General features: G+C 42.5%; 1 protein-coding gene across 1 annotated transcript; it reads left to right on the forward strand.

The window, feature by feature from the left end:
- Window positions 1-4: 4 nt before the first annotated feature.
- On the forward strand, window positions 5-11757 carry LOC148358987 (dicarboxylate carrier UCP2-like). Its single transcript, XM_088345922.1, has 6 exons — window positions 5-295; window positions 1693-1900; window positions 7154-7348; window positions 7415-7516; window positions 10102-10282; window positions 11463-11757. Exons 1-6 carry the CDS (start codon window positions 176-178, stop codon window positions 11563-11565), a joined length of 909 nt encoding a protein of 302 aa, XP_088202048.1. The 5' UTR covers window positions 5-175; the 3' UTR covers window positions 11566-11757.
- Window positions 11758-13255: the final 1498 nt, after the last annotated feature.

Consider the following 13255-nt stretch of genomic DNA (forward strand, 5'->3'; position numbering starts at 1 on the left):
TCTGGCGGCCGCTCACTCGCTCTCGTGTCTTTGAGCCGGCATGACGCTTTGTAGACGGCTTAAGGCGCCCGGCGCCCGCCCGGCTCGCTGAACGCCACCGATATTCCCGATCGAAGACGCGCGGAGCGTTTTGGGCGTGACTCCCGGTTTCCGGAACGGACCTTTTATTTTGACGATGGCGGGCGGGGCCGAATCCCAACCCTCGGTGCCCGTCAAGATCTTTTCGGCCGGGATGGCCGGATGCGTGGCCGACCTGGTCACCTTCCCCCTGGACACTGCCAAAGTTCGACTGCAGGTGAGCTGCCGCAAAAACGCTTGTTTGGTTTTGCTGGGATTTCTGGTGTTGTCCAGACAGAGAGAGAGAGAGAGAGAGAGACTGGAAGAATTGGGAGAGGAAAAGATAAAAGGGGAGAAAGTTAGAAAGGGAGACCATATCACAAAAGGGAGGGCCAGAAATAGAGAGGAAAAGACAGAAAAGGTTTAGGTACCAGAAAAAAGGAAGTAGACAAAAAGAAGAGAAAAATGGAATGACAGGAAGACAGACGAGAAGGGAGAGAGATCGAGAGAGACGGGAGAAATTGGAAGAGAAAAATATAAAGGGGGAGAAAGTTAGAAAGGGAGACCATATTGCAAAAGGAAAGACTAAAAATAGAGAGGAAAAAGGGGGAAAAGACAGAAAAGGTTTAGGTACCAGAGAAAAAGGAAGTTGACAAAAATAAGAGAAAAATGGAATGACAGGGAGACAGACAAGAAGGGAGAGAGACAGGAGAAATTGGGAGAGAAAAATATAAAAGGGGAGAAAGTTACAAAGGGAGACCATATCACAAAAGAGAGGACAGGAAATAGAGAGGAAAAGGGGGAAGAGACAGAAAAGGTTTAGGTACCAGAGAAAAAGGAAGTCGACAAAAAGAAGAGAAAAATGGAATGACAGGGAGACAGACAAGAAGGGAGACAGAGAGAGACGGGAGAAATTGGGAGAGAAAAGGATAAAAGGGGGAAAAAAGTTAGAAAGGGAGACAATATCACAAAAGGGAGGACGGTAAGAGACAGAAATAGAGAAAGACAGAAAACAAGATGGGGCTGAGGGACAGAAAGAGAGAAAGTGATATATGGAAAAGGGAAAGAAAATAAATAAAGTGACAAATAAAAAAGTAGAGATGAAAACCTTAAGACAGGCAAATGAGAGAAAGTGACAGAAGAGACAGAAAAAATGATAAAGGGAGAGACAAAAAGGGGGATGGATACAAAAAAGGGGAGAATGCACGAAAAGGACAGACCAACAGAAAGGGAAAGACAGGAAAATGAAGGAAACAAAAGGGAGAGCAACCAAAAACAACAGAGACAGAAAACTGAGAGAAAAATAACATGATAGAGGGATAAGAAAGCAAGGGATGGATAAAAAAAAGGTAGAGAGGTGAGGTAAAGGGAGATAGAAAAGGGGAGAGATACGGACAGATGAGAGCAAAAGGGGAGACAGAAAAAGGGAGGTTTAGAGACCAAAAGACTAGTACTTGGAGCCAAGATTGATTTCAAAGAAACATCTCATTATAGTTTGTAAATAAAGCACGGTAGTCATATTTTCTAACCAAACAAGAAATTTGCAGACGATTAGAAAAGTGGACGCCCAAAGACAATTCTTTTTGGGCGTTTTTCTTCCTCCCGTTGACATTCTTTTCCGTCTCCTGTTTTGAGATCCAAGGCGAGGTGGAGCCCCTGGTGAGAGGCCAGAGGGCCCGATATCGGGGCGTCTTGGGCACCGTGAGAACCATCGTGAAGGCGGAGGGGACCCGGGGTCTTTACAACGGGCTGGTGGCCGGCCTGCACCGCCAGACCTGTTTCGCTTCGGTTCGGGTCGGCCTCTACGACAGCGTCAAGCGCTTCTACAGCGGCGGATCCGACAGTAAGAAAACACTTTTCTCACAGATTGCATCTCCGAGTAGAACTGCACATTCCGGTTTGGGCCTCTGCCGCCGGCCTCCTTCACTCCGACATAATCGTTTCAATCTATACAAAAAATGTTGCCGCGTCGGTTTGACTGCTCTTATAGGACATTAAAGAGCCTGCGTGCACCGAGTGACAAGCGCTTGGGCAATTCGCGATGGCGGAGGTGCACGAAACGTCATCCCTCTCTGTGCCTATGTCATCTTTTTCAGAAAGAATAAACATTTAAAGTTTTATATAAATTAGTTGTTTAAATTTAAAGTCAGTGGAAAAAGTTGTTTCTAAATATCAATTTATTTTTATTTTTCTTCAGATCAAATATCGATTTTATCACGATTTTCTTTAAATGTGTTTTATGACAATAATTAGGTATTTTTTTAATTGGATTTTCATGTTAAACTAAATGAAATGCTAAATTGTACCAAACGGAGTTCAAGCAAAACACCCAAGGAGAACAAATATACTGGTACACTATTCATCGCTAGTATACATATGCTCAGCTTCCCTCACTCTGGATATCGCATGTCACAATTGTTGATAACACTTCTAATACGAATTATGTAATTAAATAACTGGAAAAGAACATTGAAATCAATGACTGCGGAAATGAATGTGCCTCAATAAAATAAATGGAAGATCTTACAATCTTTACGTTATTTGGATAACTATCTTGTGAGTGACCCCTAGTGGCCCAAAAATACTTTATTCATTGAAATGAAACACTATTGATTCCATAAGAAGCAAAAACACATGTGCTATCTCTTAAAGACTCGTAGGTTTAGATATTTCTAATTATATTACTAACTTAAAGAAGCTGACGTGTGTGGCCACCATCTTGTTTAAATGGATTACCTCATGTGCAGTCATGATAGTCTGTGGTTTGCAATCATCTGTGGTCTGTGAAGCCCTCTGAGACTGTCCCTTGTCAAGGTTTCTTCATTTTCCTCATGTTGAGGTTTTTGAGTTTTTCCTTGCCCTCATGTAGGTTTTAGATCAGGGGACGGTGTCATAATAGTCTGTGGTTTGCAATAATCGGTGGTCTGTGAAGCCGTTTGAGACTCTTGGTGATTAAAGGCTATACAAATAAACATGACTTGACATTTGAAGAGTTATAGGTCTGTACTTAGTAAAACAAAAAAAAACTAAGATACTAATGAGAAAGCTGTCCAAAGATGTGCCCCGAAAACGCAAACTGTTGAGGGATCCTTAAACTGTGAATAAATACGTGCATATTCACAGTGGAAGTCGTACAGAACATGATGCTCATGAACGGTGGTGGTTGCAGAAAAATGTACAGTATAACTGGCTTATAACAAGTGTCACAAACCAGGAACAGAGACGGGACCCAATGGCGTTCGTTTTACTCAGTTTTTACTGAGAAAGAGAGCAGTGCTTGCAGCCACGATCTGATGATCGGCGGTCACGGGTAGCTGATGGCAGGAACGCAAAAGTGGCACTTCCGTGTCGAGCGAGGGTAGTCGTTGACAGCGAGAAAAACAGGTCGATGGCCGGGGCGGAGGAGCAAAACAGAAACGGGTCCAGAAAAGAAGTCGGCAACAGGTATCAGGCAGGAAACAGGGCCAATACAGGTCGATGGCCGGGACGGAGAAGCAAAAGTATCGGCAACAGGGCAGGATAGTGTCGGACAGTACAAAAGCTTGCCTAGCTGAGAGCATAGGTTTGCAGATGGTCTGACGGGTTCCTTTAGGAAGATGGGAGTTTAAAAAGAGTCCAACAGCCAATCAGGTCCCGTGGCTCTTGGCGCCAACGGGGCAGTCGCAGGTGCCCCAAATCAGCGATCATGACAAGAAGATGCTAAGTGTTTCGTTTAGTAAAGTCTTGCTTTGAAAAAAAAATAAAAAAACTTGCTTACAAATAATCCAGTCATACAACTAATTTATATAAAAGAAATAAAACTGTTGAGAGTTAAAATGCAAATAACACAGAGATGTGTCATTTCCGCTTATACGCCAAACTAAAATAATCATTCGAGTAAACTAAATCCTCCACACATTGCTTAGCGCCAGCCACTCGACCTCAGGGACGAATGGAATGGATATTGTTGTGGAATGTAGATAATAACTCATGATAAGTATGTAGGCATCTGGTGAAGGTCCTGGGATGACGTTGTTCCAAGAGGCCTCAAGATGATATGCTGAGGGAGCCGGGGCGACGACCTTCACGAGATATCTTAACTTTATTTGACAACACTATAAAGACCACTGTTGAATGTCTTGGAACTTTGAACGTGTCCCGAATGCAATAAAGCGGGTTCCCTTTTCGCCGTATCTCCTCTCTTCGTATTTTTGGGGCGACGCCCAACGACGTTCTCTCCAAAAATATCACAACAAAGTACGTGTTTACAAATGAAAACGCCACTACTGCAGTAAGTTAAATTAGTAGCGTTAGCATGTTAACTTCAGACAAATTCCAGCTATCGGTTAACAAAAACCCTGTGGACTAACAGAATAGATCACACACAACATATGTGTTTACAAACATGAACCCCTTTACTGCTAACCAACAGACTGTAAGCAACACTCAACGGATGTGTTTAAGGATTAAAACGGCTCATCTATAGTCAGTTCTCTCGTGTTAGCATGTACACATCAGCCAAAGTCTGGCTAACATAAACACTAGGGAAGTACAGACTGAATGTCCCAAACAATATTTGTCGTGAAATCAAGCTTCATGAGTATCTCCTGAATTCAATGGATCCATATTACCGTATTTTCCGCACTATATGGCGCACCATGTTATAAGGCGCACCTTCAATGAATGATATATTTTAAAACTTATGCCATACATAAGACGCACCCCATTATAAGGCGCTATAAGTGCATGCTGGTTTAAGATCAGGTAATTGTGCAATTTTGTAATTGTAATCCTGTGCAGTCCTTCGAGACATTTTTGGGATTAAGGGCTATTTACGGTAAATAAATGTGACGACTTGACTACAGTAGAGAATGTAGTTACTTTATGCAACCTCTAGATGTTGCCACGCTCAAGGGAATGTCAACAAAATATTCAAAAAGGTCAAACTTTATTAACAAACAAGCTTTCCACAACTCCATTCACTCCCAAAATAAATAAACAGCCGTTTTATTATTTTCTCTGAGGTAAAGCATTTTCGTGACACATCTTTGAACAACATCGACATATCATTTTATTTTTTGTCCATTTAGTCAACACGCAAAGAAAAAAACGTCTGATACTGTTATTTTAAATGAAACGTTAGTGCAATCGCAATAAAGTGACACTCGTAATGTGCAAAAACAACGAGTGCAAAGCAATAACATAATAACTGTAAAATGTAAAACGTAAACACACAAAAGAAAAACAAAGATCACTCTATAAGCTCCTCATCGACGAATCCCTCGAATTCTTCTTCTGCTGTGTTCGAATTGACCATATCTCAGTGAATGGGCCATCCAACACGTCCGGTGTTTTTGTGCCAGCGCTGTTGCCTTCATACGTATAGTTATCGTACTGACACTTCTGCTTGCCGCTCTTTGTTGAACAACCCACTGTTCAAGTGTCTCCTCTAACTCTGGCCATCTTGCTTTATTGCCACGGAAACTTTGTTGAGTTTTCCTTACTTGGCGGAGCTTATCTTCATCCTTTCTCCACTTCCGTACCATCGATTCATTTAAGTTTAACTCTCTCGCTGCCGCTCTATTGCCGTGTTGTGCTGCGTGACTGATCGCTTTGAGTTTAAACTCGGCGTTGTACGCGTGTCTCTTAACAGGAGCCATTTTCTTATACAAATGCACGTATGAAAGAGAATCTCGCTCTCTCTCTCGCTCTCTCTCTCTCTCAAACGTGACATTCTGAATAATTCTGCGTTTGTTTAAGGTAAATTGTGCTTTACATCTTCACCAGTCATAACCCTGGATTCAGACAAATACTGTATTTGTTGAATATGAATTAAGCAGTTTAATGGGGTAGCCATTTTGCCACTTAGTAAACAAATACAACACGAGCCCCGGCAACTACCAATCGTTTAATATTTCCCAGTATGCACAGCGCGAAAAATGGAGTCGGCGGCTGTTTCTCGTAGTTGCGAGACCTTGCAAATTTAATATTGAGCCATATATAAGGCGCACTGTGTTATAAGGCGCATGGTCAGCTTTTGAAAAAAAAACAAGACTTTTAGGTGCGCCTTATAGTGCGGAAAATACGGTACTCATGGTAATAAGGAAGCAGTTGTTTGGTGCACAAACTCGTTCCTGAGTAAAAGCCAGCTTCATTGGCTCACCTCACCGGAGCCTTTTTTGTTGTCAAATTTGTCCTGAAACTTGTCCCCGAGTGAAAGTCAGCTTCACGGGGTTCACCTCCCATTTGATATTTTTCTGTCGTCAAGATTTGTGCTGAAAACTTGTTGCGTCCCTATGACCAGTGTTTGAAAAAACGTCGGGCGTACAACTTACAAAACGTCTCCGCCCGGGTGGCTGACAACTTTTTCAAGAAAGAAGCAAAAATATATATATTTTTTTTCAAAACAAACGTTTGCTTTATTCCGATTTCGAAATATTCATTCAGTTTGGAAATTTCGGAATTTCGGTTCGTTTGGCAATTTGCATACTCGGCAGCCAATCAGAAGCCTGCATCGAATAACTTCGTGATTCTGGACTTTCCCGAGCGTTATAAGATTGTGTGTTAGCATATAGACGCACAAAGAACATAGGAAAAATGGATAAGTGGTTAGGAATCAAGCCAAAACCTCAGCCCCAGAAGAAAGATTCAAAAGAAGCTCACAAAATTGATGACGCTACAAAATGTAAAGGTATATTAAAAGTATCGCGGAAAGAGGAGTTCACGTGGCTTGTAGCAAACATTGCATGAATGAAGATGAGTCAATACAGGTACATACTGATGGCAGATGGAAAACATGCAATGAATTTTGTAAGTAGATTTATAATAAACTTAACTTTAAAGAGTTGTTCTGTTATATATTCTGATTATCAATCCTTAATACTTTGCAACAATGGGTTTTTTGCGATGAGTCGTCTTATTGTGTTTCAAGTTGTGAAATATGGGGCAACTTTATGGCTGGGCAGGCAACTTTTCAGAGTTGTCTGCCCTGGTGTCTGCTAACTTCTTGTCACGAGTTTCAGACACTGCTATTACCTAAGGTACATGGTCATTTTCCAGCGGCAATTTTCCTGGAAATATTCGATAATCACCGAGCATCGCCTTTTGTGTTCGTCAGATGCTAGCGTGGGCACCCGTTTGCTAGCGGGCGGCACGACGGGCACCATGGCGGTGGCGGTGGCCCAGCCCACCGACGTGGTCAAGGTCCGCTTCCAGGCCCAAGTGAGGGGGGAGGCCACCACCAGGTACGCCGGCACCCTGGACGCCTACAGGACCATCGCCAGGGACGAGGGCGTCCGAGGACTCTGGAAAGGTGGACGCGTGGTCTGGGATCCATGACGCCAAAATCTAACGTTTGACCGTTTGTCTCGCCGCCCAGGTTGCCTGCCCAACATCGTTCGCAACGCCATCGTCAATTGCTGCGAGATGGTCACCTATGACATCATCAAGGAGCGCATTCTTCAGTCTGGGATCATGACGGGCAAGTAGAAAAATATCCTGGAGGAATTGGGGTCGTCGATACATTTCGACAAATAATCGATACAATTCAAGTGGCGAGTTTTTTCTTTTAAACTTGTCTCGCCTTTATGGGAGCACTGCATGGGTTTTTCCATCATTTTATCGGGAAAACCGGTGAAAAACCTTTTCGTGCATCCGATGGATTCGCTGCACAACTATCCATCCATCCATTTTTTTGCACCGCTTATCCTCAGTAGGGTCGCGGGGGTGCTGGAGCCCATCCCGGCTATCTTCGGGCAGTGGGCAGGGGACACCCTCAATTGGTTGGCAGCCAGTCGCAGGCACACAAGGACAGACAATTCACTCGCTCATTCCCACCTAGGGACAATTTGGTTAGGCCAATTAACCTGACGTGCATGTTTTTTTAATGTGGGAGGAAACCGGAGTGCCATGCAAGCACGGGGAGAACATGCAAACTCTGCACAGGAAGGTTGGTAGCTGATTTGAAACCACGACCTCAGAACTGTGCCGCACACGCGCTAACCACTGCGCAGCCGTGCTGGCTGCTGCACAACTATTTAAAGTGAATTCTTTTCACCGTTTTTGAAAGTTCAACTCACTTTAGACAAAAGGCACGCTCTCTCTGATTTTTCTTCACTAATCATCTACAGAAGAAATTTGAATAGAACAAGACACAAATAAGTAACTGCGGTGTAGCTGTCTCACCAAGGATTCACATTCAGGCTGGACTGGATGATGAGGCTTTTATTTCAGTGCTTTGGAGACTGCTAACAATATCCAACAAATAGTTTCCTTTTAATACAATACAGTTCAGAAAATCAACCATCACAATCATTTTACATACATCTTAACAAGATACTTTTAACAAGTGATAGTATAGTGGTTTTAACTTTTACAACGAATTCAACTCAACATATTTTTCAATCTGAATTTTAACCAACATCATCCTTTTTATATATTTGTGAAAACAGAAATAATTACAATAACGAGTATTAAAAACCGGAACAATTGACCTGCAATGAGCGGCACAACATACACACACCATGGGGTTAGCACCTCCGCTAATTCTCAATATCTATGAGGCAAATTAGCATTTCAGTCCGGTACAACGTACGGCAAAACTAACACAGATGGCGACAGAAACAAAACGAAAATAAATCGATTACTGTGTATGTTGCAAGATTTGTCAGTTGTGGTTTAAATGTTGTCAATTTTCTTTTTGCGCCGCACCAAAAGATTGTGGCTTACTGTTAGCGGCGTGTTGGAGACTGCCAACAATATCCCCGTTCCGGTCATAAAATCAGAGGCTAAACCAAACCTTACCCATACCAGCAGGTGGCACTGTTGGACTCTTCATTGCAGGACACTTGTACACAAACTACAGAAATATTTCAGCAGGAATTTCAACGAAACAAAAGTTATTAATACACCTTTTACATATGGATCATAAAAAGACGGAATGAAAGTTAAGGTGGGATTTTGGCATAGCTCCATTCGGATAGAAAAACCCGCGGCTGGCTTTGTTTTCACTGGGCGTTACTGATCAAGTCCCCCATTCATCAAACCAATCAATAACTTGTAAGCATTGGGATCCACTTTGGATTCAGTGCGTATATTTCGATACGAATATTAAATATCAGTGCTGATGACGTACGTTTCTGATGCAGGACTACTTGACTCGGTCGGATTTTAAAAAATGTCGAATGATTTTGCATTGAATGAAAACTGAATGAATTCATAAATGAAAACTTAATTTCGAACATTAAAATAAAAACAGGACAAAAACAATGAGTCAACAACAAAAATAATGTTAGCATAGCACGTTCGAAAAGGGGTGGTATGAAGCAAAGGCTTATTTTCCCTATCCCTTCGTCTTCCCTATTAATTATATTCTATAGATAGCGCTTCTTTTATGTCTAGATATAACAAAATCTCACGGATATACATATTACCTAGGTCAGATATCAATAGTTATAATAAAATTTAGTCACATATTTTGTACACTAATCTTCGTAGTACCCATCCCTCAACGTCATAATGCCGCTAGTCACCAAACATCACTGCTGCACCAATGATAATAGCAATAATATTAATAATGAGATTTATGATATAATAATAGTAACAATAACAACAAAGTTAACTATAGTTGTAAACACAGTATTTCCAATCTCTCGTATCACTCATACCCCATTTTCTTCATCTCTGTATTCCGCCAGTAATGTTTTTTTCTATTTGAATTTGAACACGTGAATAGTCGGACATTGTTTGATCTGGTCTTGTAAATTGCTCCAAAGTTTGACTCCGCACACAGACACATACATACTTTTCCTGGTGGTTCTCACCTTTGGGATTAGGAATTGACTACAGCCCATTAAGTAATAATTTCCCATTTTTGGATGTTTTCTGGCACTATGTTTTTGTTGACCTTAAATAGCAGTTGTGCAGTGAAAACTGTTACTAAATCATCCAATTTGAATCATTTGGACTGCAGGAATAAAATATGAGTATGATCTCGCTATCCTATTGCATCCGCTGCGACTGTCCTCGCAGATGAAGTCAAAACGTCTCTTTGTTTTGGTCCCGCAGACAACATGCCGTGCCATTTCACGGCGGCCTTTGCGGCGGGCTTCTGCACGACGGTGGTGGCTTCTCCGGTGGACGTGATCAAAACGCGCTACATGAACTCGCTGCCGGGCCAGTACGGCAGCGCCCTCCAATGTGCCTTCAGCATGGCGCTCAAAGAGGGGGCCACCGCCTTCTACAAGGGGTACGTGCTCAATGCCGTCAGCGTCTCGTTGCAAATTAGGGAACGTGTTTTCAAAATGATACAGCGGGGGGCAGAAAATGTCCTCATACGGTGCATTAGTATTGGTCTCTCGATAGGGATTCAACACTTATAGATGAGAATACTCCAAATACCGTAAATTCCGGACTATAAGCCGCTACTTTTTTCCCAAACGTTCAACCCTGCGGCTTATTCAGTGATGCGGCCAATTTATGTCATTTTTCTAACGGCCGCCCGCGGCGCTCGAGTACAAAAGGTAAGGTAAGATTTAGACCGGTGGAATATATGCGCCGAGGAAGACTGCAACTTCTTGGCTTCTATGTACCGGGAGAGTTAACTGTGGTCTTTGTGTTTGCTGTATACTTTCCACCGCTAACAGTTTCACCGGATGCTAACGTTAGCATAGCGCTAAATCTCCTGCCCGCTGCTATCATTAAACAGCAGCTTGCACACCCCAACGGAGCTTTATCGTCGACGGCGACTTTAATCGGGCATGTTTATGGACTGTACTCCCAAATCCATTCAATTGTGGACTGAGCAATTCGGAAAAACACTGGACTATGTGTAATGTAAGATCAAACATTCGATTGTATCCGGCAACTCTGTTTGACCCTTACACAGCGAGAGTGAAGGTAAGAAAGGGAGAAAGAGTGAGAACAAGGGAAAGAGGATGGAGAGCAAGAGAGAAGGAGGAAGAAAAAGAAAGACATGGAAAGATGAAGTGAGACAGTTAGAGATAGAGGAAAGAAAGAGTGAGAGAAAAGTTAAAAACGGGAAAAAGAGCGAGAAAAGGGGAAAGAGGATGAAGAGAGGAGGAAGAAAAAGAAATGGAGAGAGTGAAAGAGTTAGAGAAAGGAGAAAGAAAGAGTGACAGACAAGGGGAGTAAGAAAGGGAGAAATAGCGAGAGAGTCTCCTGAATGGAGGCTTGTCTTTGTTTATTCAGAAGGCTTTTACACCAAGGACTAGAGCAGAAGGTCGGCGTCTTTTGTTTCTGTTGTACTCTTCCAATAAGATACCATTTGTTCCTGTCAGGTAAACCATGCAATCTGGTATACTACATCACCACCTAACTTTCTGTAGAATGGACCCATTTTCGGAAGAATTAAACAAGTCAAAGTCCATTTACTGCAGCGCTAGTATCAATGTATTTTTTCCGTTCAGGTTCATTGCCTCCTTCCTGCGCTTGGGCTCTTGGAACATCGTGATGTTTATGAGCTACGAGCAGATTCAGAGAGGCGTGGCCAGATTCATCAAGTCCTCCTAACACTCCTTTTTGCTGGGGGGAAAAAAACAAACATCCAAAACAAAAGAGTGCGCTTTCCGTGCAACTCGTCATCCAGGAAGTCTGTTTTCTTTGGGGGGGACGGTAAATGTAATGTATTTATTCGAGTTTATTCAGGAAAATAAGTGATCAATCATTGTTAATTAAAACAGGGGTGCTCGTTTTTTCCTACAATGTTGTCGAGTTTTGCTTTTCTCACCACCTCCTTTCTTTCAATTTAACTCCTTGACGTTCCGACGGCCCGCCTGCGGGCTGCTGGACCTTTGATGAATACGGGTCTGTACGGTGTTACCAGTCACCGAAATTCGCCACATATCATTGGGGCGGCAGTGGCTCAGAAGGTAGAGCGCTCGTCTTGGGATCAAGAGATCGCAGTTCGAATCCCGGCTCTTCCGTGTCACATGTCGAAGTGTCCTTGGGTAAGACACTGAACCCCTAATACCCCCAATAAGCAGGTTAGCGCCTTACATGGCTGCACGGCCGCTATTGGGAAATGTGAAAAACAATGTAGAGCGCTTTGGGAAGTCTTGACTTGAAAAGCGCCATAGAAATGAAAAATGCAGATCATTTCATAAAGTGAAAATTCAAGTGATGACCATTTCAAAATGTACTCATCACGGAACCATCTTAGCCCAACTATAAGACCACCAGAACTCATTAAAGATGTCGCCTGGCCGTCATCAAATTTGTTGAATGTCTGCTTTGTTACGTCCAGGGCAATCCAGAGAATTCCTTCCATGATCTGCAGCGCTTATCCTCAGTAGGGTCGCGGAGCCCATCCCAGCTATCTTCGGGCAGTGGGCAACGGGTTGCCAGCCAGTTGCAGGGCATCCAGAGAATTCAACCGTGTAAAATATCGACTCCAAAACACGCCAGAATAAAAATCCGCCTAAAAGTAGTTCTTCTTCATTTGATGTTCTTAGTAATAATAATAATAATAATTTCCTTTGTATTGTCATTCTTTGTAACAATGTACACAGAACGAAATGTCGATACACCTGACCCGTTGAATAGTAGTAGTGTTCTTTTCACTGTAGAACTCCCCTTTAAAAATAAACGGAGTCTTAAAACGATTCCCAATACAGTCATTAGCCTCTGACCTTTCAATTGACACAACTCTCGGCCAAGGGTAGGCTTTTTTTCAGGGTCCGTTTGATAAAAGGGAGATTGAAATGAAATGAAATGAAATGATCTGCATTTATATAGCGCTTTTCAAGTCAATGACTTCCCAAAGCGCTTTACAATGTGCTCCACATTTCCCAATAGCGGCCTTGCAGCCATGTAAGGCGCTAACCTGCTTATTGGAGGTATTAGGGGTTCAGTGTCTTACCCAAGGACACTTCGACATGTAACACGGACGAGCCGGGATTCGAACTGTGATCCCTTGATCCCAAGACGAGAGCTCTACCACCTGAGCTACTGCCGCCCCAGATTGCCTCCAGTAGCTCCGAATATCTTTAACCTAATGATGATTGACAGATTAGTTAGCCAATGAAAGCCCAACATAAATGTTTACAACTTTTTGCTGCGTATTCAAATCAATGCTAAAATAAACGTGGACAAATGCAACCTGGGATCCCTTTTAAGCATATTATGAAGCGCAAATGTGCACAATCATGGATTGATTTTTGAAAAGTGTAGTCAAACATTTACATCTAAAAAAAATTTTTAA

The sequence above is a fragment of the Urocampus carinirostris genome, chromosome 10 (assembly GCF_059441175.1).
Source record: "Urocampus carinirostris isolate Australia breed hairy pipefish chromosome 10, RoL_Ucar_1.0, whole genome shotgun sequence".
In the NCBI taxonomy this organism is placed as follows: Eukaryota; Metazoa; Chordata; class Actinopteri; order Syngnathiformes; family Syngnathidae; genus Urocampus; species Urocampus carinirostris.

Coding starts and splice junctions, on each gene's coding strand:
- LOC148358987 (XM_088345922.1), top strand. CDS start 176: ATGGCGGGCGGGGCCGAATCCCAACCCTCGGTGCCCGTCAAGATCTTT. Junction 1,901..7,153: donor CTACAGCGGCGGATCCGACA/GTAAGAAAACAC, acceptor TGTGTTCGTCAG/ATGCTAGCGTGGGCACCCGT. Junction 10,283..11,462: donor GCCACCGCCTTCTACAAGGG/GTACGTGCTCAA, acceptor TTTTCCGTTCAG/GTTCATTGCCTCCTTCCTGC.